This window comes from Erpetoichthys calabaricus, chromosome 18 (assembly GCF_900747795.2).
Source record: "Erpetoichthys calabaricus chromosome 18, fErpCal1.3, whole genome shotgun sequence".
Taxonomy (NCBI): domain Eukaryota; kingdom Metazoa; phylum Chordata; class Cladistia; order Polypteriformes; family Polypteridae; genus Erpetoichthys; species Erpetoichthys calabaricus.
The window spans coordinates 25,057,166-25,074,773 of record NC_041411.2 but is presented as its reverse complement, the minus strand read 5'-3'; the positions used below and the strand labels follow the sequence as shown (position 1 = coordinate 25,074,773).

The 17,608-nt window shown below is 39.8% G+C and overlaps 1 protein-coding gene across 2 annotated transcripts in view; it reads right to left on the bottom strand.

The window, feature by feature from the left end:
- Positions 1-17,608, bottom strand: part of LOC114669240 (protein kinase C delta type-like) — a 93,089-nt gene that overhangs the window by 18,109 nt on the left and 57,372 nt on the right. For both annotated transcript variants that reach the window (XM_028825440.2, XM_028825441.2), the window contains exons 3-6: positions 15,497-15,696; positions 10,413-10,473; positions 5,688-5,847; positions 2,246-2,277 (exon numbers count right to left, since the gene is read on the bottom strand). In XM_028825440.2, coding sequence (XP_028681273.1) covers positions 2,246-2,277; positions 5,688-5,847; positions 10,413-10,473; positions 15,497-15,696 — 453 coding nt within the window. The remainder of the gene's footprint in view (positions 1-2,245; positions 2,278-5,687; positions 5,848-10,412; positions 10,474-15,496; positions 15,697-17,608) is intronic.

Here is a 17,608-nt window from a genome sequence, read left to right as displayed (position 1 = left end):
TTTCTGTAGTTACACACACTATCAACACCTTGGTCAGTACAGGCTCTTTTCCCACATTGTTTAAACAGGCCCTAATAACACATCTCTTCAAGAAGCCCACTCTCAACCTATCTCAGGTATGCAACTACTGATTTATCTCCCTTCCCCCCTTTCTATCCAACACACTTGAATGTACTGTCTCTACCCAAGTCTCTTCTTTCATTCAATAGAACAAACTGTTTGATCCTAACCAGTCAGGCTTCAAAAAAGGCCATTCCAGTGAGGTAAAGCTAGAGCTACCAACAAATCATCTATCCTCATCCTTCTGGATCTCTCCTCCACCTCTGACAACAGTCAACTATCAGATCCTCCTTGATACCCTCTTTAACCTTGGCATCACTAGGACTGCCCTGAGGTGGTTTGGGTCCTACTTCCCAGGCAGATCCTACTCTGTATCCTGGCAAGGAGAGATGTCAAGAATGATTTAGAAGAACACTGGGGTGGCCCCAAGGATTTACTAGGTCCTCTTCTTTCCTCTCTCCTTCTCTCTGTATAACACATCACTAGGCCCTATTATCCAGTCCCATGGTTTCTCAGTGCTAGGCCAATGCTGCTCAAATGAAGCAGTCATTTCCTCCAGAAGACCGCACTGTATCAGCTAACATCCCGGCATGTCTCACTGATATTTTATCCTTGATAAAAAGGCACCATTCCCAGCTCAACCTGACAAAATGGCCCTTCTTTTGATCCCAGCCAGCCCATCTATTCAACAGCTCGGCTAATTACTGTTAACACGTACCAAGTCACTATGCAGCCTCATGGTGGTGATCAATGACTAGCTATCCTTCACAGCCAACATTGCAAATATCTCTCGTTCTTGCAGATTTGTTCTGTGTAACATCCACAAGAGCAGGCCATGTCTGATAGAGCAACACAACTCCTGGTGCAGGTACTGGTCTTGTCACACCCTTGACTACTGCAATTTTATACTTGCAGGAGTATCTGTATGTGCTACCAAGCTGCAGTAGATGATTCAAAATGCAGCGGCATGTCGTCTGTTCAGCTAGTTGAGATGGGCACTTGTCACTCCTCTTTTTCAGGTCGCTACACCGACTCCCTGTAGCAGCACATATCAACTTCAAATCCTTGATGCTTTCCTACAGAGTAAATCGACGGGTCAGCACCTATGTATACAGGGGCACTTGTGAGATCCTGCACTTGCCCATTCAGGTCAAGAACGGTGGATATGCCACCTCTGCATGTTATCAAATCTCAATCCAGACTCTGGTCATGTGCAGCTCCTAGTTGGTGGAATGAGCGGCCCACCTCTACCCAAACTGCTGACTCCCTCAATGTGTTTAAGAAGCATTTGAAGACTCTTGTTCTGAGATTGCCTGTCTAACTGATTATGGCTTTGACAGGGTTTAGTGACTATAACTACTGTAATGTTCTTTTTGGTTTGAAGCTCTTCATTTGTGGTGATCAATTTTGTAACCTTAACCCGTAACACTTAATTAGTCCTCAAACTGATGTTTAATCGATTGGGTTGACCTCTTTTGTTTGTTGCTTAGCAGATAAATGTAAACGTGTGACACAAATATTTGCAACAAATCCTCTATTGCTGAAACAAGAAGCAAAGTGCAAGTGCTGTACAGACTAAACACTACCATCCATTTATAGTCCATCTCCTTCAAAGTGAAATTTGTGGATTGTGGGGTGCTGGCTAATGCTACTTGCTATGCCATTTTTTGTTCTACTATTGCAGAACTCTTTATTTCAAAAACAACACATACAGTAAAGTGGCAATTTAGCAAGCAGATCACAGTTTAAATTGGAATTCAATATTCACAATTTTACTCAACACATTGCTTACATTATTGCAGGATTTTTCTGATGATGTTGTAATAAGGTACACCGCACTTAAAGACCAAGCTACTAAATGCTGGAAGGCTTAGCCAGAAATGATTTCAGGATCCTTTCTGTAAACTTGGACATCACCCATCACAGATAATGGCGCTCTTTGACAAGTTACCTGCCCAAAGAACCCATACAACCCTGGGCTCCAATTGTCTGAGAGATGTGAATTTTAATTTGGAAAAATCAATACAGGATCTTAGTTTGGAAAAGATGATTTACAATGCATTTTCCACCACACAACAAGACTACAATCTGTTATTTTCATAACGAGCCTAGCAAAATATAAAGCAGAAGGAAATACATCTGCTGAGCAAGGCAGATTTTTGAAAATGTTTAAAAGATTACTCACGTCTGCACTTGTATCCCTGTTTATTGAGCCCCCTGCAAAAGAGAAAATGAAGAAATTATCTTTGGCATGCAAATACCTAATGACATGTTTAATACACATTGTCAGCGAGTTTGGACACCAAGAGATACCAGGACGGTGATATATGTCATCTGCACAGGGCTACAAAAGCAGTGTGTGCCAACACAATGGGTGGTCCAATTAGTCTTCGGGGTCAGAACCTGCCTCAGAGCTGTTAGAATGGGACATAGCAGCTCTACTCTTAATAACAAAGTCACAGAGGCAGACAGCTGCCAAATCACTGTTTAGTCAATTTAAATCAACAGCCGATAAAGTCTCAACAGTCAAATTACTGTGTTGCTAACTGTAAGAGTATAACATCTTAACTGAAGGCGTAGGATTGGTAAGTGCTGCTCATTGATTCTGCATCCTCGGCTGGTCTGCGTGGAGAAGGCATGTTCTCCTGGACTGCTGCCCTTTTCCCCTGGTTATCTGGTTTGCCTTCCACACGCTCCCAGAGAAGTGCGTCTCAGGTTAATTCCCAAATCTAAACTGGCCTTGTGCGAGGGTGGTGGTGTGCACAGCTGGGCCCTGAGGTCCTGTCCAGGGTTGGTCCCTGCCTTGTGTCAGATGCTGTTGATGCCCCTTAGGGACCCTGACTTTGATTAAGAAAGCTTGAGAATATTAGGTCATATACTGTAAATCTAAATTAACTGAACTTTGTAAATTAAAATGCTGAATCTGCCTGTTATGATCTCGAAGATGTCTGATGCTATCAGATCCCTTTTAAAAGTGGACTAGGCGATTGCCTCAGTGTTGCTCATACAGCTTGAAGGCAACCTAAACTTTGTAGGATATTACAATACTGATCAGAAATACTTAACCCCATGGGACCCCAGAAAGCTAAAGTTTCATGGTGAAATTTAACAGCAGAAGTGAACAACTGTGGAGCTGGCCTTAGCAGTGGGATGCCTTCAGTGAGAGCCTCTTTGGGCGACACTGCCAATATGTTTACATGCCATCATTGTGTCTATATTCCATGGAAGGAAAAAACATATGTGACATATCATTTCATGCAAAAATCTAAAAATAAAGATAACAATTATGATGTATTGACCCTTTCCTTCCATAGAGAAGTACAGAAAGGACATATAGAAATGGAGAATAAAGGAAAAATAGGGAGACAAAGAAAGACACAATTAAAACAATGGAAGGCAAGACACAGGAAAGATGGGAAAAGTGCAAGGTTGAAAAGGTTAATCATTTTTCATCATTGAAGCAACATGTGAATAATAAATTTAGTTTTGTTTTCTTTTTCTTTGAGGGTTGCCGTAAGTAACAAAGCACAAACAGGGCACTATGGCTAAACACCAAGACATGATGAAAGTGCAGTATTAGCTTTGGAAGTGTCTTTGATCTGAAAAGCCAGGACATGCTCCCTGAAATGAAGCGGTCTCCCTGTTTCTCTTATGATGATTACAGGATATTATTATATGAAAATATAATAAGCAATCTGTTTGGATGTCTGTGGGGGTTTTCCTGGAGGAACTTTCTCTCCCTGGATTATTCAAAGATGTGCACGTTAGGCTAACTCAGGACTCTAATTGGGCTGCACTGTTAATCTAACTGAGGGTGTGTATGTGAGTAAGCCTTGCCATACACTGGCACCTTGGCCATAGCTGTTTACTGCCTTGCACCCAGTACTGCCTCGATATGTCTCATTCCTCCCCCTAAATTGATTAAAGGAGGAAAAAGAAAGATGAGAACATATCTGGGCAGACAGAAGAGGCACTATGATATTATTGAAGACGAAGTCAAATCTAATTGTAGAAGAGCTTGTGGTGGACAGCAACACTGGATTAGAAGTCTAGGTGACAGGTTTGTATGTGAGAAAATGGAGAAGAATCAAGTATTCCTAACAAGGGTCAGTAGGCAAAATAGGAAAATGATGCTTAATAACCCGTGAAATGGTCTATAAGTGTGAAAGAAATGATTAAGATGGATGCGGTTTTCATTCCTGTTTTTTTTTGGGGGGGGTGAATATTGTGGATACTGCATACTATATATATGGAAACTTTGTCCAAGACAAAAAATATTGTGGCAAATTTATAATCAATAACCATGGCTATCCATGGCAGGATTCTATGTGATGAACAAACATATACAGCACTAAAAACAATGATACCAACAATGAAAATGATGCTGGGATGCTAGCAGAAATGTCTAAAATTATAAACAAAACATCACTTAAGATGTCTACATCACTTAGACCAAGACATTCATGCACCAACTAAATGGAGTGGGCAGTCATCTTTATAAAAGTGATGCCATGTGCGCCCCCTTGTAACAGATGCTTTTAAACATCTGCAGGCCAACACCTGGTTCCTTGCATCATGTACATTGTCGGTATTATTTGTTTGCTGAGCAGTATACAAAGTTCAGTTTATTTTTGACCACTTCATACAAAGACAGATGACAAATGCAGCCCTTCCAGAAGTAACATCAATTAGCTCGAACATTCCGCTGATTGCAGAAAGGTAAACATCGAGCAGTGAGTGATCAGCAGATGATGAGAGCCCACATAAAATGGGTGTCCTGTTACTTGGAACTGCAAGGCAGTGGGGAGTGAGCTTCTACTTAGTGGTTAGGTAAGCAGCTTTGCTTGTTTGGTTCCTGAGTACCCAATCATCAGTGCTATTTGCTCACTGTATGCATCTGGGCCTAAATCAATATAAAAATAAAAAAAGTTATACAGATTTTCAGAATATTAGCACTGCCCACTAATTTCATTTCAGCTGTGAGGTGCTATGGAAAATGGTTTGTAAAATACACGCAGTGTGTTCAAGTTTCCTCAGCAGTTGAATGAACAACTTGTAAATGCAAAACAACCAAAATATATATCATGTTCCTTTGCTGGCAATGCAAATGTTGTTTCTGTCTGATGTCTGGTTTCCCTTCATCACCTACATCACACTATAGGCATGCTGTGACTGTAAGGGCGCAAATTGCTTGCTTGTTAAAATCCTGATAGTTGGAAATGGAAGCAGACAGAAACCATTAGAGAATGGTACAGCTCAACAGTGGAAAAAAAAATGCCAGACACGGCTACACATGTAATGTAATTCAGGACTAAGCCCTTATACTGCAGAGAATATGACTTAGACCACAAGGCCTTGGACTGTCATGGATAACCTCGCTCTCGGGTGCCTTTTCATCACAAACTTGCTACTAAATCGGGCTCTGGTTGTATGGGGCAGAAAAAAAAGATAAAAATGGAGTACTGTCAAAGAAGAAACCTGAGAAGACACATTTCTAAGGGAAAATAAACAGGGTTTTCAAGACAATTAGGAGATGGATGGACAGACAAAAAATAAGAACACAAAAGAAGAAGACCTTGGTAAAAAAAGAAGTCAAACCCTCAACAAATGCTTTTTTTTCCTCTTACCAAACAAATTCCTTGCACACTGAGCAGAAGGTAGGTTGTCTAAAGAAGGTGGCGATAAATTCATGGTTCTTGATGTAGTGAATTTTAGCCTGCTTCATTGCTCCTCGTCTCCGGTTGATTGTAAGTAAACCATCATCTTCTTTCACAGACTGCTTAGTATCTGAAGAGAAAAGCACATCTGAATGAGGGGCACGTGGACAAGTTCTGCTTGCAGCAAATTGAGATTAGAAGGTGCACAGATAGCTTTGGCATCTCAAAATGAACACAAGTTAACTGTTGACGATAAGCAGATCCATCTAAACATCACGCTAGTCTAACCCCACTTGGCTCTGAAGTAAATATTCAAGCTCCTGCTTGAAATGGAGAGAGATGACAATGAATTAACCATGAAAGCATACTCTACAGAAGCTGTGGAACAAAAATGTCATTAGTCGTTCAGTCAGCCATTCCTAAACCTGCTTTATTCAATTCAAGGCTGCAGATGGAGGCAGGTTTATGCCAGCAGCTTACAAAATGCCAGTCCATACGATGCTCAGGTTGCCCGCAGCTGGCATCATCCTTTCCTGAACCTAGACATTGATAGTCATAACACATAACAGAAATAGGTGCTTCAAAAGAGTAAATAAATAGTGTAGTGCAATCTCATTAACAAATCACTCCATAAATAATCCTCTAAAAACAGTAAAGTGGAGATGATAAAACCACCCAATAAAAAAATCTTTCCATATAGTTAAAATCAGGAATAAAACCACTTACAGGATCATCTTCACTCTCTACATGCTAGCATTCCATCCACTGTCTTACCCCGCTCACTTACACAGGTCTACTCAAAAAGGCTAAGACTCCCGGCAATTGCAGTCAAGCTTCACTTGGCTCTTGTCCCGTCTCGACTACCATCCTTTGGCAACCGTCGATACCAACACCGAGCCTGGATCCATCTCCCTTACTCCTCCACAGGACACCTAGGAGCCCACAATCTCTTATGCTCCAACTGCTTAGCATGGTTGATCACCCAGGGAACGTCATTCCCCCAGTGATGCTTTCCTGACTGCACTGCCTCCTCACCACGACAGTGGGCAAACCTGCAGATCCTGTTCCCAGTATCTTTTCCTTCCTCTTTCTTTCTTGATTATTTACTCAGACCCCTTTTACTCCCAGTGAGGACGGGCGTGCCAATGAGGAAACTGGTTTATCCGATCACGCCAACAAATGCAAAACATGATTAGCCTATTTCCTCATTTTAGGACCACACAAATTTTAATTTAAAAACGCTTCACTGCCACAAACCCCTTATGCACTTTACCACAGTCAACTGCAAGGCATACACACGAGCACACACACTTGCACTAACACAGGGGCCAAATTAGAGGTGCCAAGTAACATGACATGTCCATCTTTAAGGATGCTAGGGAAAAACCAGAGTACCTTTCAAAGCAGGTCAGAGCAAACACTACATTAAAATAATAAATGGAAAGATCTGATGTGTCTAAAAGCAAAAAAGCAAAAATACATGCAGTGATTTCAGCTGAAGTGGTGTGTAATGGGGCAGAGCATGGACTCTTGTCAGTTAAGATTCTTTTTCCAACCTAATTTCATTAACTTCATCTGCATCCTTCAGACTTCTAATTTAATCCAAGTCAATGATAAGCCATTGAGTATTTAAAAAGAAAGTTGGTGGTTGGCCCGACTTGTCTGTTGTTAGCATCGCAATTCATCATTGTACTTGATGAACCTCTGCTTCTCAGAGCAATGTCTGCTGCATAACAGGGCATGTCTTCAGGAAGCGCTCATACATCCTCTTTCTAACTTTTTGTGGAACTTCCATCAACGTCCATGTCTCTTTTATATTTATTTATTTTTATGCAGAGTTTTTATGTATCTCATTATTGATACAAACGTTAGCGTTACTTACCCATTTTTAAGATATAATGCAGGATGACCAAGACAAGATTCCACATGATTAACAAGTAATTCTTGATCACCATTTATATTCTAGTTTTAAAGAACAAAGTGCATACTGTAAAATATACACAATCCTATAAATTACAGTTTATTCCCAAAGTAAAAAAAAAAAATTGATCTACTGCTCAATGTAAAGACATTCAATCATTTACTGTGTTCCAGGTCTTCATATAAAAATATCTTCTTTTTGTACTTCTAAAACATTCATTAAGACTGTTTCAAACATATGATTTTACATTTTGCAAGCAAAAGAAAAACAGTTCTGGCCTGGAGGGCCACAAGTCTTTCTCCTTGCTCTGATCCCTCCTTTTGGTGGCATGTGCTATGTTGCAAATTTATAAACAGCCAAACCAACATCATTTTTCACTTGGCCAAAGTAAATACAATAGAAACATCTGTTCAGTGCAGAAGAAGGAAGACATTATTTCCAAGTAGTCATGTCAGGTCTCCTCATTGATTATGTGGAAAGTTCTCCCATTCTTCAAAAACAGTCGAAAAGTTCCAAAAAGTTTCAAATACTCTGAATATTAATTTTACTAACTATATTTGAAACATTTTAACCACAAATGGTTACCTACAGTAGACTTGAAATGATAGCAGAAGGGAAACAGTTTTTTCAACTTGTAATTTCATTAACTCCATTTATACCTTCTGAGCTATGTCCTTGAAACTCCCCATTTAATGCCATTAAAAATTTAAAAAGAAAGTTGATTGTTGGCCGGATTTTTTTGCTGTTAGCATTATAATTTGTTATTAGAACCTGAAGAACCTGCTTGAAGATGTCTGCTGAAACCTTTCTTTTTGTCACTCATAGCAGGTCACGTCCTCAGAGATATCCTCTTTCTACGTCTCTGTATAATTTCTGTCAGTAGCCGTATCTCCTTTTAATTTATGCATTATGTAGAAGTTATTAATATATGAATGGGGACAATGTAGAAAAAAGAAAATGCATACAATTGTTTCATATAATTTTTCAAACTTTAACATCATTCCCAGTTAAAAAAAAAAATGAAATTATCTTCAGTAAATAAGATGTTTCAACCCGGGTCGAAAGGGGTTTCTGGCGCTGACCTCCTCTTCTATTTCCTCTGCAGCAATGTGAAGATGCCCAGTGAGGGCAATGGACTCGGCCCCTTCTGGTCCCTCACTAATAAATCTCACAACCAGTGGAAGGAGGTGTTCCTTTTTTCATCACAGGACAGAGCTCCTATCTGCCAATCTGAAAACGCTAAAATGTCAAGCCTGATGGCTTTATTTTCATTTTTGAACTTTTCTGTTGCCTTTAAGCCCTTAGCAGCCATTTTTTCTTTATTTTCCCTGGTTGGATTAAAAGGTGACAACCAGTTTGGCACCCCAACATGTGTTCCTGAGTCTTGAAGACCTTTCACTCTATATTTTTATATTATACATACCTGTATATATAAAACATAGTTTTCATTTTACTATACTTCTTATGATTCAATGTTCGGCAACCTTACACCCTGCGGTCATAATCTATCCCTGAATCGACTGGTGTGATTGCTAATGACATTGAGCCGTGTGTCAGAAGGGAGAAGATATCAAAAATGGCAATACTGAACAGCCAAGGTCTTCTGTTATCCTGTGTGCCTTTCTAAGGCAGCAAGTAGTCCTGTACAGGAATGCCTAAAACATACAAGCCCATCAGAACTCAAAGTTCAAATTTCACATCTGTTGCAAAGCTTTCTCCTGTACTACGTATGGAAAAAGCAAAAGTGCATGCTGGTCATTTTGTGCATAAATTTCAAGTTTAACTCGATAAAACCTGCTTTGTTCCTTCTGCCTAGCTAGGATTTTATAGGCTTTACATAGAGGCCTGTATTTTATAGTAGGCTTTTTAAAAAAAGGGTGCAAAATTATATTTCCAGACTGTATGTGTGAGACAGCCAAATAAAACAAATTTAAGACTGTAAAATATTGTTGTTGTACTTTATGATCAGCATCTTATAGTCTTTAGAGCTTAAAACATAAAAAATGAACGAATAATGGTGAAAGATAATGTTTTTTTCTGTACAGTACTTTTTTCAGCATATTTTTTATTATATGGGTAATCTCCTTTACAAAACACCCAAGCATGCATTTATGACAGCAAAATCTTGAGGTTTGTATGCCTAGCAAAGTTGAGAACATCCTCTTCCTATTTCTTTACTACATATGTGAAACAGAACTTGTGAAAGAAAAAGATTATAAGAAAGTTAAAAAAATAAGAATACAGTAAAAGACACAACTCTGCAAAAAAAGATCTCCAACTATCTGCTAAGGTATTTTTCACCAGGGGTCACCACATTACTCTAGTAATCTGTTTCTTTTGAAGATTTTTTGTAGCTGCTTGGCTCTTGTTTTAACAAATGTGGTAAAGCACTTTATATTGTGTAAGTTCCTCTTAAGCACTGAACATGACAGCTGTAACAAACAGTGACAATATGAAAGAACAAGAAAAAAAAATATAGCTAAAAACAGAGTTGGAGATCACTGAAGGCCACTTGAACAAACAGGTTTGTAAAGAAATAAGAGCCTGAGTACTGCAGACAGCTATAACGGCAGCTCTTTATCCTTTTGTCAGAGGAATTAACATTCTGCACAGCAAAGGGGTTGGTGAAAATGTCCTAACCAGTAGCTCATCTAACAATAAAGAAACAAATCCAGAAACATTGTCTTCCTCTGCATCTACAAGCCGAGAATAAGCAAGCTGCTCTCTTAATAATGTAACTGAACTCTTGCTTATAAAAGGAACGACTTTCATACCTGCATCATCAAGGAAAAACTGGACTGACATCATCACTTTGCCAAGTGGTTGAAGATCAAGCTGTGGAGAAGAAAAAAAAAATATGAAAACCATATCAGCTTCTCATTTAAGCAGATCTCTCATTTTGTTGTTTTACCTTGAACATACTACGACTACTACATGTATATATGCACATACTGACAAGTTTCAGTGAGTGTTCCTACTTCCTTTCATATCCCAACACATACATACATACATACATACAGAAGCATGAAAAAGTATGCAATCCGCTTGAATGTCATCATCATTTTTGGCATGATAAAACATATGTACACATATTTATCCATTCAGTATTTTAATGTGAACTCTTACGTTGTAACAATGCACTTCCAAAGTCAAACTAAACAACTTTCTGCAGATATTTAACCGAAGAAAAACTCCAAAGTTAGTGTTCGCATGTGTATTTGAACCTCTGTGCTTTGGAAGCTCCAGGTTTACACAAATGACAAATGAATCACAAGTGACACAAAGGTTACAGTCATAATTCAACATAATTAGATACTAATTGTGAGCCCCTTCTGTCTCTCTGTATACTAAAAGCTCCCTTTGTAAGGCTCGTAATCTTTGCTGGACAATCACTGCAAAAATGAAGACAAAGGAGACTCTGCTGATGTGAAAAACAATGTAATTGAACTGCATCATCATCATCATCAATAATAACAATAACAATAATAATAATTTCAGAAACTGAATACACCAATTCAGGGCAGATTGGAATAGAAACCTAACTCAGCAGTACTGCGTCCACAAAAGGAACCAACCCTGAACACACTCCACACACACACCTGTACAGACCCAATTGTCCAGCACAACTAAACCATTGAATTGCGCATTTTATATTTAACAATGGACACAGGGAATTCAGTGCAGTAGTTTTAAGTTCCATGAATCCAGCACCATATCTCAGTTCTACAGAGCTAACTAACTGAGCTCCTCTGCACTGTTCTAACATGGAAACACCCAAAGCTGTGCGCATCACTGCCAATGGACCCTTAGCATACGTTGGGTGACAGGGAGCAGGGCCTGTAACAAAAAGGAAGAGTGGCCACCCTTACTTTTATTTCATATCCATTCTAGGGCACTCTTAATATTTAAGAAAACATATGAAAACCATATCTAACACTCATCTAAATTGAGCTGTTTCTCTCATTATGTTGTTTTATCTTACACATGCTATGACTATACTTTTTGTCAGCAAAAGCTCCATCTAAACAGTAACTACACAACCAATCTTCAAGGGTGTATTAAGCAAGGGTTTACACACACAGTATTGGATGCACACAATAACCAATCCTAGATGGGGGACGCTAGTCCAGCGCAGGACACACTCATGCACATCTCCTCACTCCTACACACAAGGGTAAATATTAAATGAACTAAGAAACCTCATGTGCACATCTTTAAGGTTGGAAATAACAGTACAATACTTGTAAGAAAACCAAGAGAGACTAAAAGGGAGAACAAGCAAACCAGATACAACATACACACACATACACGGATCGAAAGACACAATGAAACACAAAAGTCTTAAAAAAAACAGAAAAGTGATATTACTACAAATTACCTGCTAATGCAGGCAGAAGAATATCAAGGAAATGAAATGGTTTGCTTACTTTTTTCTGACAAAGCAGCTTTCGAGTTAGAAGCAGGCACACTGACTGTATAAGCAGCTTCTAAAAGTTATCTTTGCTGCTACTAACTTAAGCCTGAAAACACTGACATGTGTATAAAAGTCTAAAGAATAACAAGCAGTACTATTAGTACAAAGTTTTTGGAAAAAGTGAGTAACAGTAAACAAGATCACAGCTGATAAAAGAAACGCGGCAGTGTGGCGACAACACCAGATGACTGCAATTAAACTCCCCAGCAAACAGAAAAAAAGATTGAAATCCTTGCAATCCTGCCATTGATAAATTAGTCATAGTGTAATCTGTTGAATGAGACACACCACAGTCAACAAGTACATTTGTAACAAATTAAAAAAAAAACATTACAGAACATTTACACTTTTAAAATACACAAGGACAGAATGACACTTATACAAATAAATAAATAAACACCATTAACCATCCAAAGTTTAAAACATTACCAGGTAAAATGGAGGCGTTTCCTAATAGTTAGGTACTGACACACTCTCTGAGCTGCACCGAGGGTCCCACTCTGAACAGCGAATTCTTTTATCAGCCGGAGGGGCGTCTTTCACACAGGACGTGCCTCGTGGCTGCCTTCATAACATGACAGGACGAAATCGCTACACCAGAGACTCGCCCCTTTTCCTCACAGGCTGCCCCATGGAGAACAGGTCTCTATGAGTGGTCTCCATGGGGACCGCCTGTTTTGGGTGCCACCTGTCTTTTCAATGAAAGTTCAAAGTGCGAGAATGTACCAGAAGTAGCCCATCTATAAATAATAGGGTTTAAAAGATATCATTAAAAGCATGGCTTTTCCCTTAGATAAACGGGCTTGTTGTTGCCACAAGTTCAAAAACCGGACTGCTTCTGTTTCAAAGGACTCCTGAGGTTTAGTGACCTGGGGGTCTCTTTTATAAAACTTTGAGTGGATTCAAGCATGAAAATATGCCGAACAATAGAAAAATGAGTACACAAAAAAGTTAGATTTTATAAAACCAGGTGGACACACATTTCTATGCACTTTACCTTTATAAATAACAATGTAAACGTGTGTATGTGAACATTTCTCTAGCTCTGTCCAGTTGCCACCTTGAAACAACCATACATGGACCATGTCAATGAACCTCATTCATACGTAATCACAAAGCTACAGGCCTTCATTGGCTGATCAGGTCGCCCCTCTGCTGATGCATTGTTCTGTCTCTCCTCTGACCTTTTGAGATGCCAGTGTCTGTGCGGGTACCTATTATCACCTTGCACCTGTCAAGATGTGATTGCTGTTGCAATGAAAAACTGAGGGTGGGCCACTTTCTTTACCAATAAGCCAATCACCACAAACATCACCATCACATCTGCCTGTCAAAACTACATTGACTGAAAATAAATTAATCTTGGGTTGACCCAGGCCACCAAGTCACAATGTTTGTCAGTCTCATCTTGGCATCACAGATGACTTGTGCATAAATGGATTTTCACTGCTTAAGGTTAACAAAAGCAGCTTCATTCTCTCTAGGTGCCCTTGCTGCAATAGGAGTGTGGTCAATTATGTTAGGAGAACCAGACACTGCAAATTGCCTTATTGTGTCAGCAAATAAACGTCATGTTATACTGTATGTGTGCACACCCACACAAAATGAAAAATAAGATTGGTCGGTTAATGGCTTCCAGGACAGCAGGCTGGGATATTCCTGACCTGAGAAGTGACAACAAGTAGGCTACATAAACCAAGGAAAACTCAAAACAATTCTTTAGTGCAAATATGCAGAACATTATAATTATCACTTTTGAGGTGTAAAATGTCTGTCACACCAATGCATGTTTGTAATAACATCTCGGTTATTTGATTTATTACGTATGTGAGTTGCCATTTAGCTGATCTGGCTTCATTTCCCAACTTTATTAATGGTGTCATCATTTCCCAGCTTCTCTTAAATGTTGTGCACAGTTGGGTCAAAGTTGCTGTTAACATACATAGGTTCTCCCATTAGGTTTTAGTTTATAAATTCTGATGTTTGCATGGAAAGTTGTGTACGCACAAAAAAATAAAAAAATAAAGGTCTCAAAATGTGCCTAAGTTTAATATAATTGACTCCTGGTAGTTCACTGCTACCAATTACTTTGTATTACTGTACTTATTTGCTCACATAGAGGATCACCCCTGACTCATGTCCTTCAGCTGTAATGTAATGAACATAACTGGAAAATCAATCAGATTCTGAACTGTACATGGAGGATACAAGATTGCAAAGGTTTAGTTTCTTGCTTGGGATGAATTTCTGCCCATTACAGCCAGGGAAGGGCAATAAAAGCTGGCATGTTATTTACTGTAAAAAGGCTTTGTCAAAATTTTGGATTACTGCTTGTTGCAAGCCAAATGTGAAGGGTGTACCAGGTAAGAAGTCTGCCACAAGATGTCTCAGCTACCAAGGCTCTGTCGGCTGGGATGTCAGTTTTGGAGTGCCTTAACAACTCCAGTGTCACCAAACTGACTTAGTCAAATCCTGATTTTAGGAGTCAAACTGTAGTCTCTAAAGGGTTAACATTTTAGTTCCGGTGGCTTTGATGGAGGCGAAGTGTTAATAGCATTAAACAGGAAGCAAAGACCACTAGTGTTTAGATGATGCAAGAAGATACCAAGAGTTAGTAATACCAGCTACCTGTCCGTTCATGAAACATATAGCTCAGGTATCAGGACCAACCATGGCTGCCTACACATGAGAATGGCTCAGAGGTAAGCAAATCACACCGGCCTATCAGCTTGTTACAAACACAAACTCAAGTACCAAACCTACTTGTCAACTAACAAGAAGGGTGAAACAAAACAGCAAAGCTTATCTTGCTAATTAGATTAACTATGTCTGCCATCTCATGACAAACCCTTATCTGTTCATGAGAAGTAAAACCAAATCAACAACACTAACCTGCAATGTTCAAGAAAAAGTTATCAATACAACAAGTCTAATGCAGCCTTCTGAACAGTTAAACAAGGTCAGCAGTAAAAGGTTAGGCGCATGCTTTCAACTCTCTGACATAGCACAATGCAAACCCTGCAGCTCAGAGGCCCATGTGAACATCTTCACATTTCCAAAAACGTAGGAAACTAAACCCACACAGCCAAATTTCCCTTCTTGAACAGTGAAGAGCAGCTAAAAGTGGTCAGATGCCAGACATGCTCACAATCCACCTCTGTGGCACACAGATGTCAGCATTTTGATTTGCATTTGCTCTGTAAGAGAGTACAGGTCTTGCTTTGTCACCTACACGCAACCTTCAGAGAATGCAGTGAAGTTATTTTTTTAAGTCACTGAAAAGGGCGAGCACCTGTTTTTAACTACATAACAATATACATTTTCAAACAGCTGGCATCCTCACACCAACTTCATGAGTACATGTGAGGATGAATGTGGCCTTACCCAGAATTCTGACTTGCCGTTTGCTTTCTTGCAGCGTTCCGCCAGGACAGACACCCCAACTGTCACATCAGAGATAGGCTCCTCTGCAGTTTTCATCAGGATAATCTGGATGACACGCCCCTCGTGGATATGGGCATCAAAACTGGACTGCCAGGCTGGGTACATGGTGGGCTTGCGCTGGACCAAGGTCTTCCCTCTTTCTGAATTATATTAGGCAGAGAGACAGAGAGTCAGTAAAGTTCTAATTAAATATACGCATACCTACAAACCTCTACAAAATATATGAACACAACAGTGGCAGCATTTACTTCTGTATCACATTTTCATACAAGGCATTTAGCTCAAAGTGCTTCACAAGATGTTAAGGAAGAAATGGAAAAAATAATTATAAAGAAAACCAACAAATTAGACATGTCTCATCTGACTGGGGAGTGATGCAGTGATAGTGAAGCTGCCTAACAACAAGGAGGCCAGGGTTTAAATCCTGGATGCTGCCTGCGTGGAGTTTACATGTTCTCTCCATGTCCGTGTGGGTTTCCTCCCCCAGTCCAAAGATGTGCAGTTAGGTGAACTTGTGTTGCTAAATATGTGTGTGTGGGTGTGTGCGACAGTCTTCATCTGCAATGGACTACCATCCTGTCCATCCTGCCTTGTACCTTTGTGCTTGCTGGGATATGCTCCAGTTTCCCTGTGACCCTGCACTGGAAATGTAGGTTTGTTAAACGGATGAATGGATGGATGATCTGACTGTTCACACATTGGTTTCCATAGAATACTTCATGACTTTTCATGAAGTAACATAACATAGATAAGCAAGTGGCCTAGCCAACTGTAGCTATTGTACTGGGCTATGAACCTTAAAGTTGGCAGCTAAATTCTTAGCTCTGACTTACTCTGTGACCCTGAACAAGTCACTTAACATCCTTGTACTTCAGATGCAGAACATGTGTAAACAGATGTAATATATATCCTAGCCTTGCAAGCTGCCTTGGATAAAGGTGTCTGAAAGCATGACACTCTAAGGCCAGGGCGCTCTACTACCCCTCCTCACGACTATCTGCTGTCTTATCCTAGTTTGGAATGTGCGTCTCAATTAAATTGTTTGCTGATCTATTTTTTATTTATATCTTATAAATAAATAAAGCAGCTGAAATAAAAATAGAGTGAGCCCTGTTTCAAGATACTTTTGTCTGATTCAGTAAAGAATCATGAGGTCTAGACTACTTGTTCTCCATGTTTAAGCTAAGCATATGCTCCATGAATTGTGAACTCTTCTAATAATAAATATTATGCTGAGAGAAACCTTTGTGTACCACCATAACCCAGAAATTGAAATGGCCAGAGTCTTAAATGCAAGTATATGGTGTGGCTTTATTTATCAAAGCATAATGCATGACACATGGGTTACAAATTATACAAACACAACAGAAGGGAAGCAACCCATAGCTACTACAAGACTAGGCTGTTACATGTTTCAGTATCCTTGACTATCTCATGAGGTGGCTGGCCCACTTGTCTACTTTTATAGCAACACTCTCTAGAAAACTCCCTCAACACTTCCACATCCACTTTCACCAACCTTCTATAACACCTCCAATTCACTCTCTTTCTCTGGCCATAACATCTTGCCACAAGTTCAGCATTTGCCCCAACTCGCCTCCTGAAACATCCAACTCAGTTTCAGTTTCACTTTCTGGTGAAGTTCTGAAATCTAATCTGAGTGGGTCAGGGGTGGGATTAAAAAAAATTGGTACCACCAGGTAGGACTGGTCACTTAGAGACCAATGAACCCCTGGACTCCAACATTCTCATAACGAACATCTGACGATTTGATACCCCATTTTGGTAGTAGTGTTACACCTTTCCCTCTACCAGCCTAGAGGAGCCATGTGGGTCTCCACTGTATTCTCAGAGTCTCATGTCATCCTAGGATGGCAGTACAAGGCATCCTCTCAGGACTCCACTCTGTCTCTGAGGTGCTTATGGTGTTTTTGTTTCTGTCAACTGTCCTTAAGGAAGGGTTTAGCAACTCCTGGTGGTCCAAGTCTGTCCACAATGACACTTGTCAGCCTAAGTGGCACTTACGACTAGGCTATAAAGCAAAAAAATAAA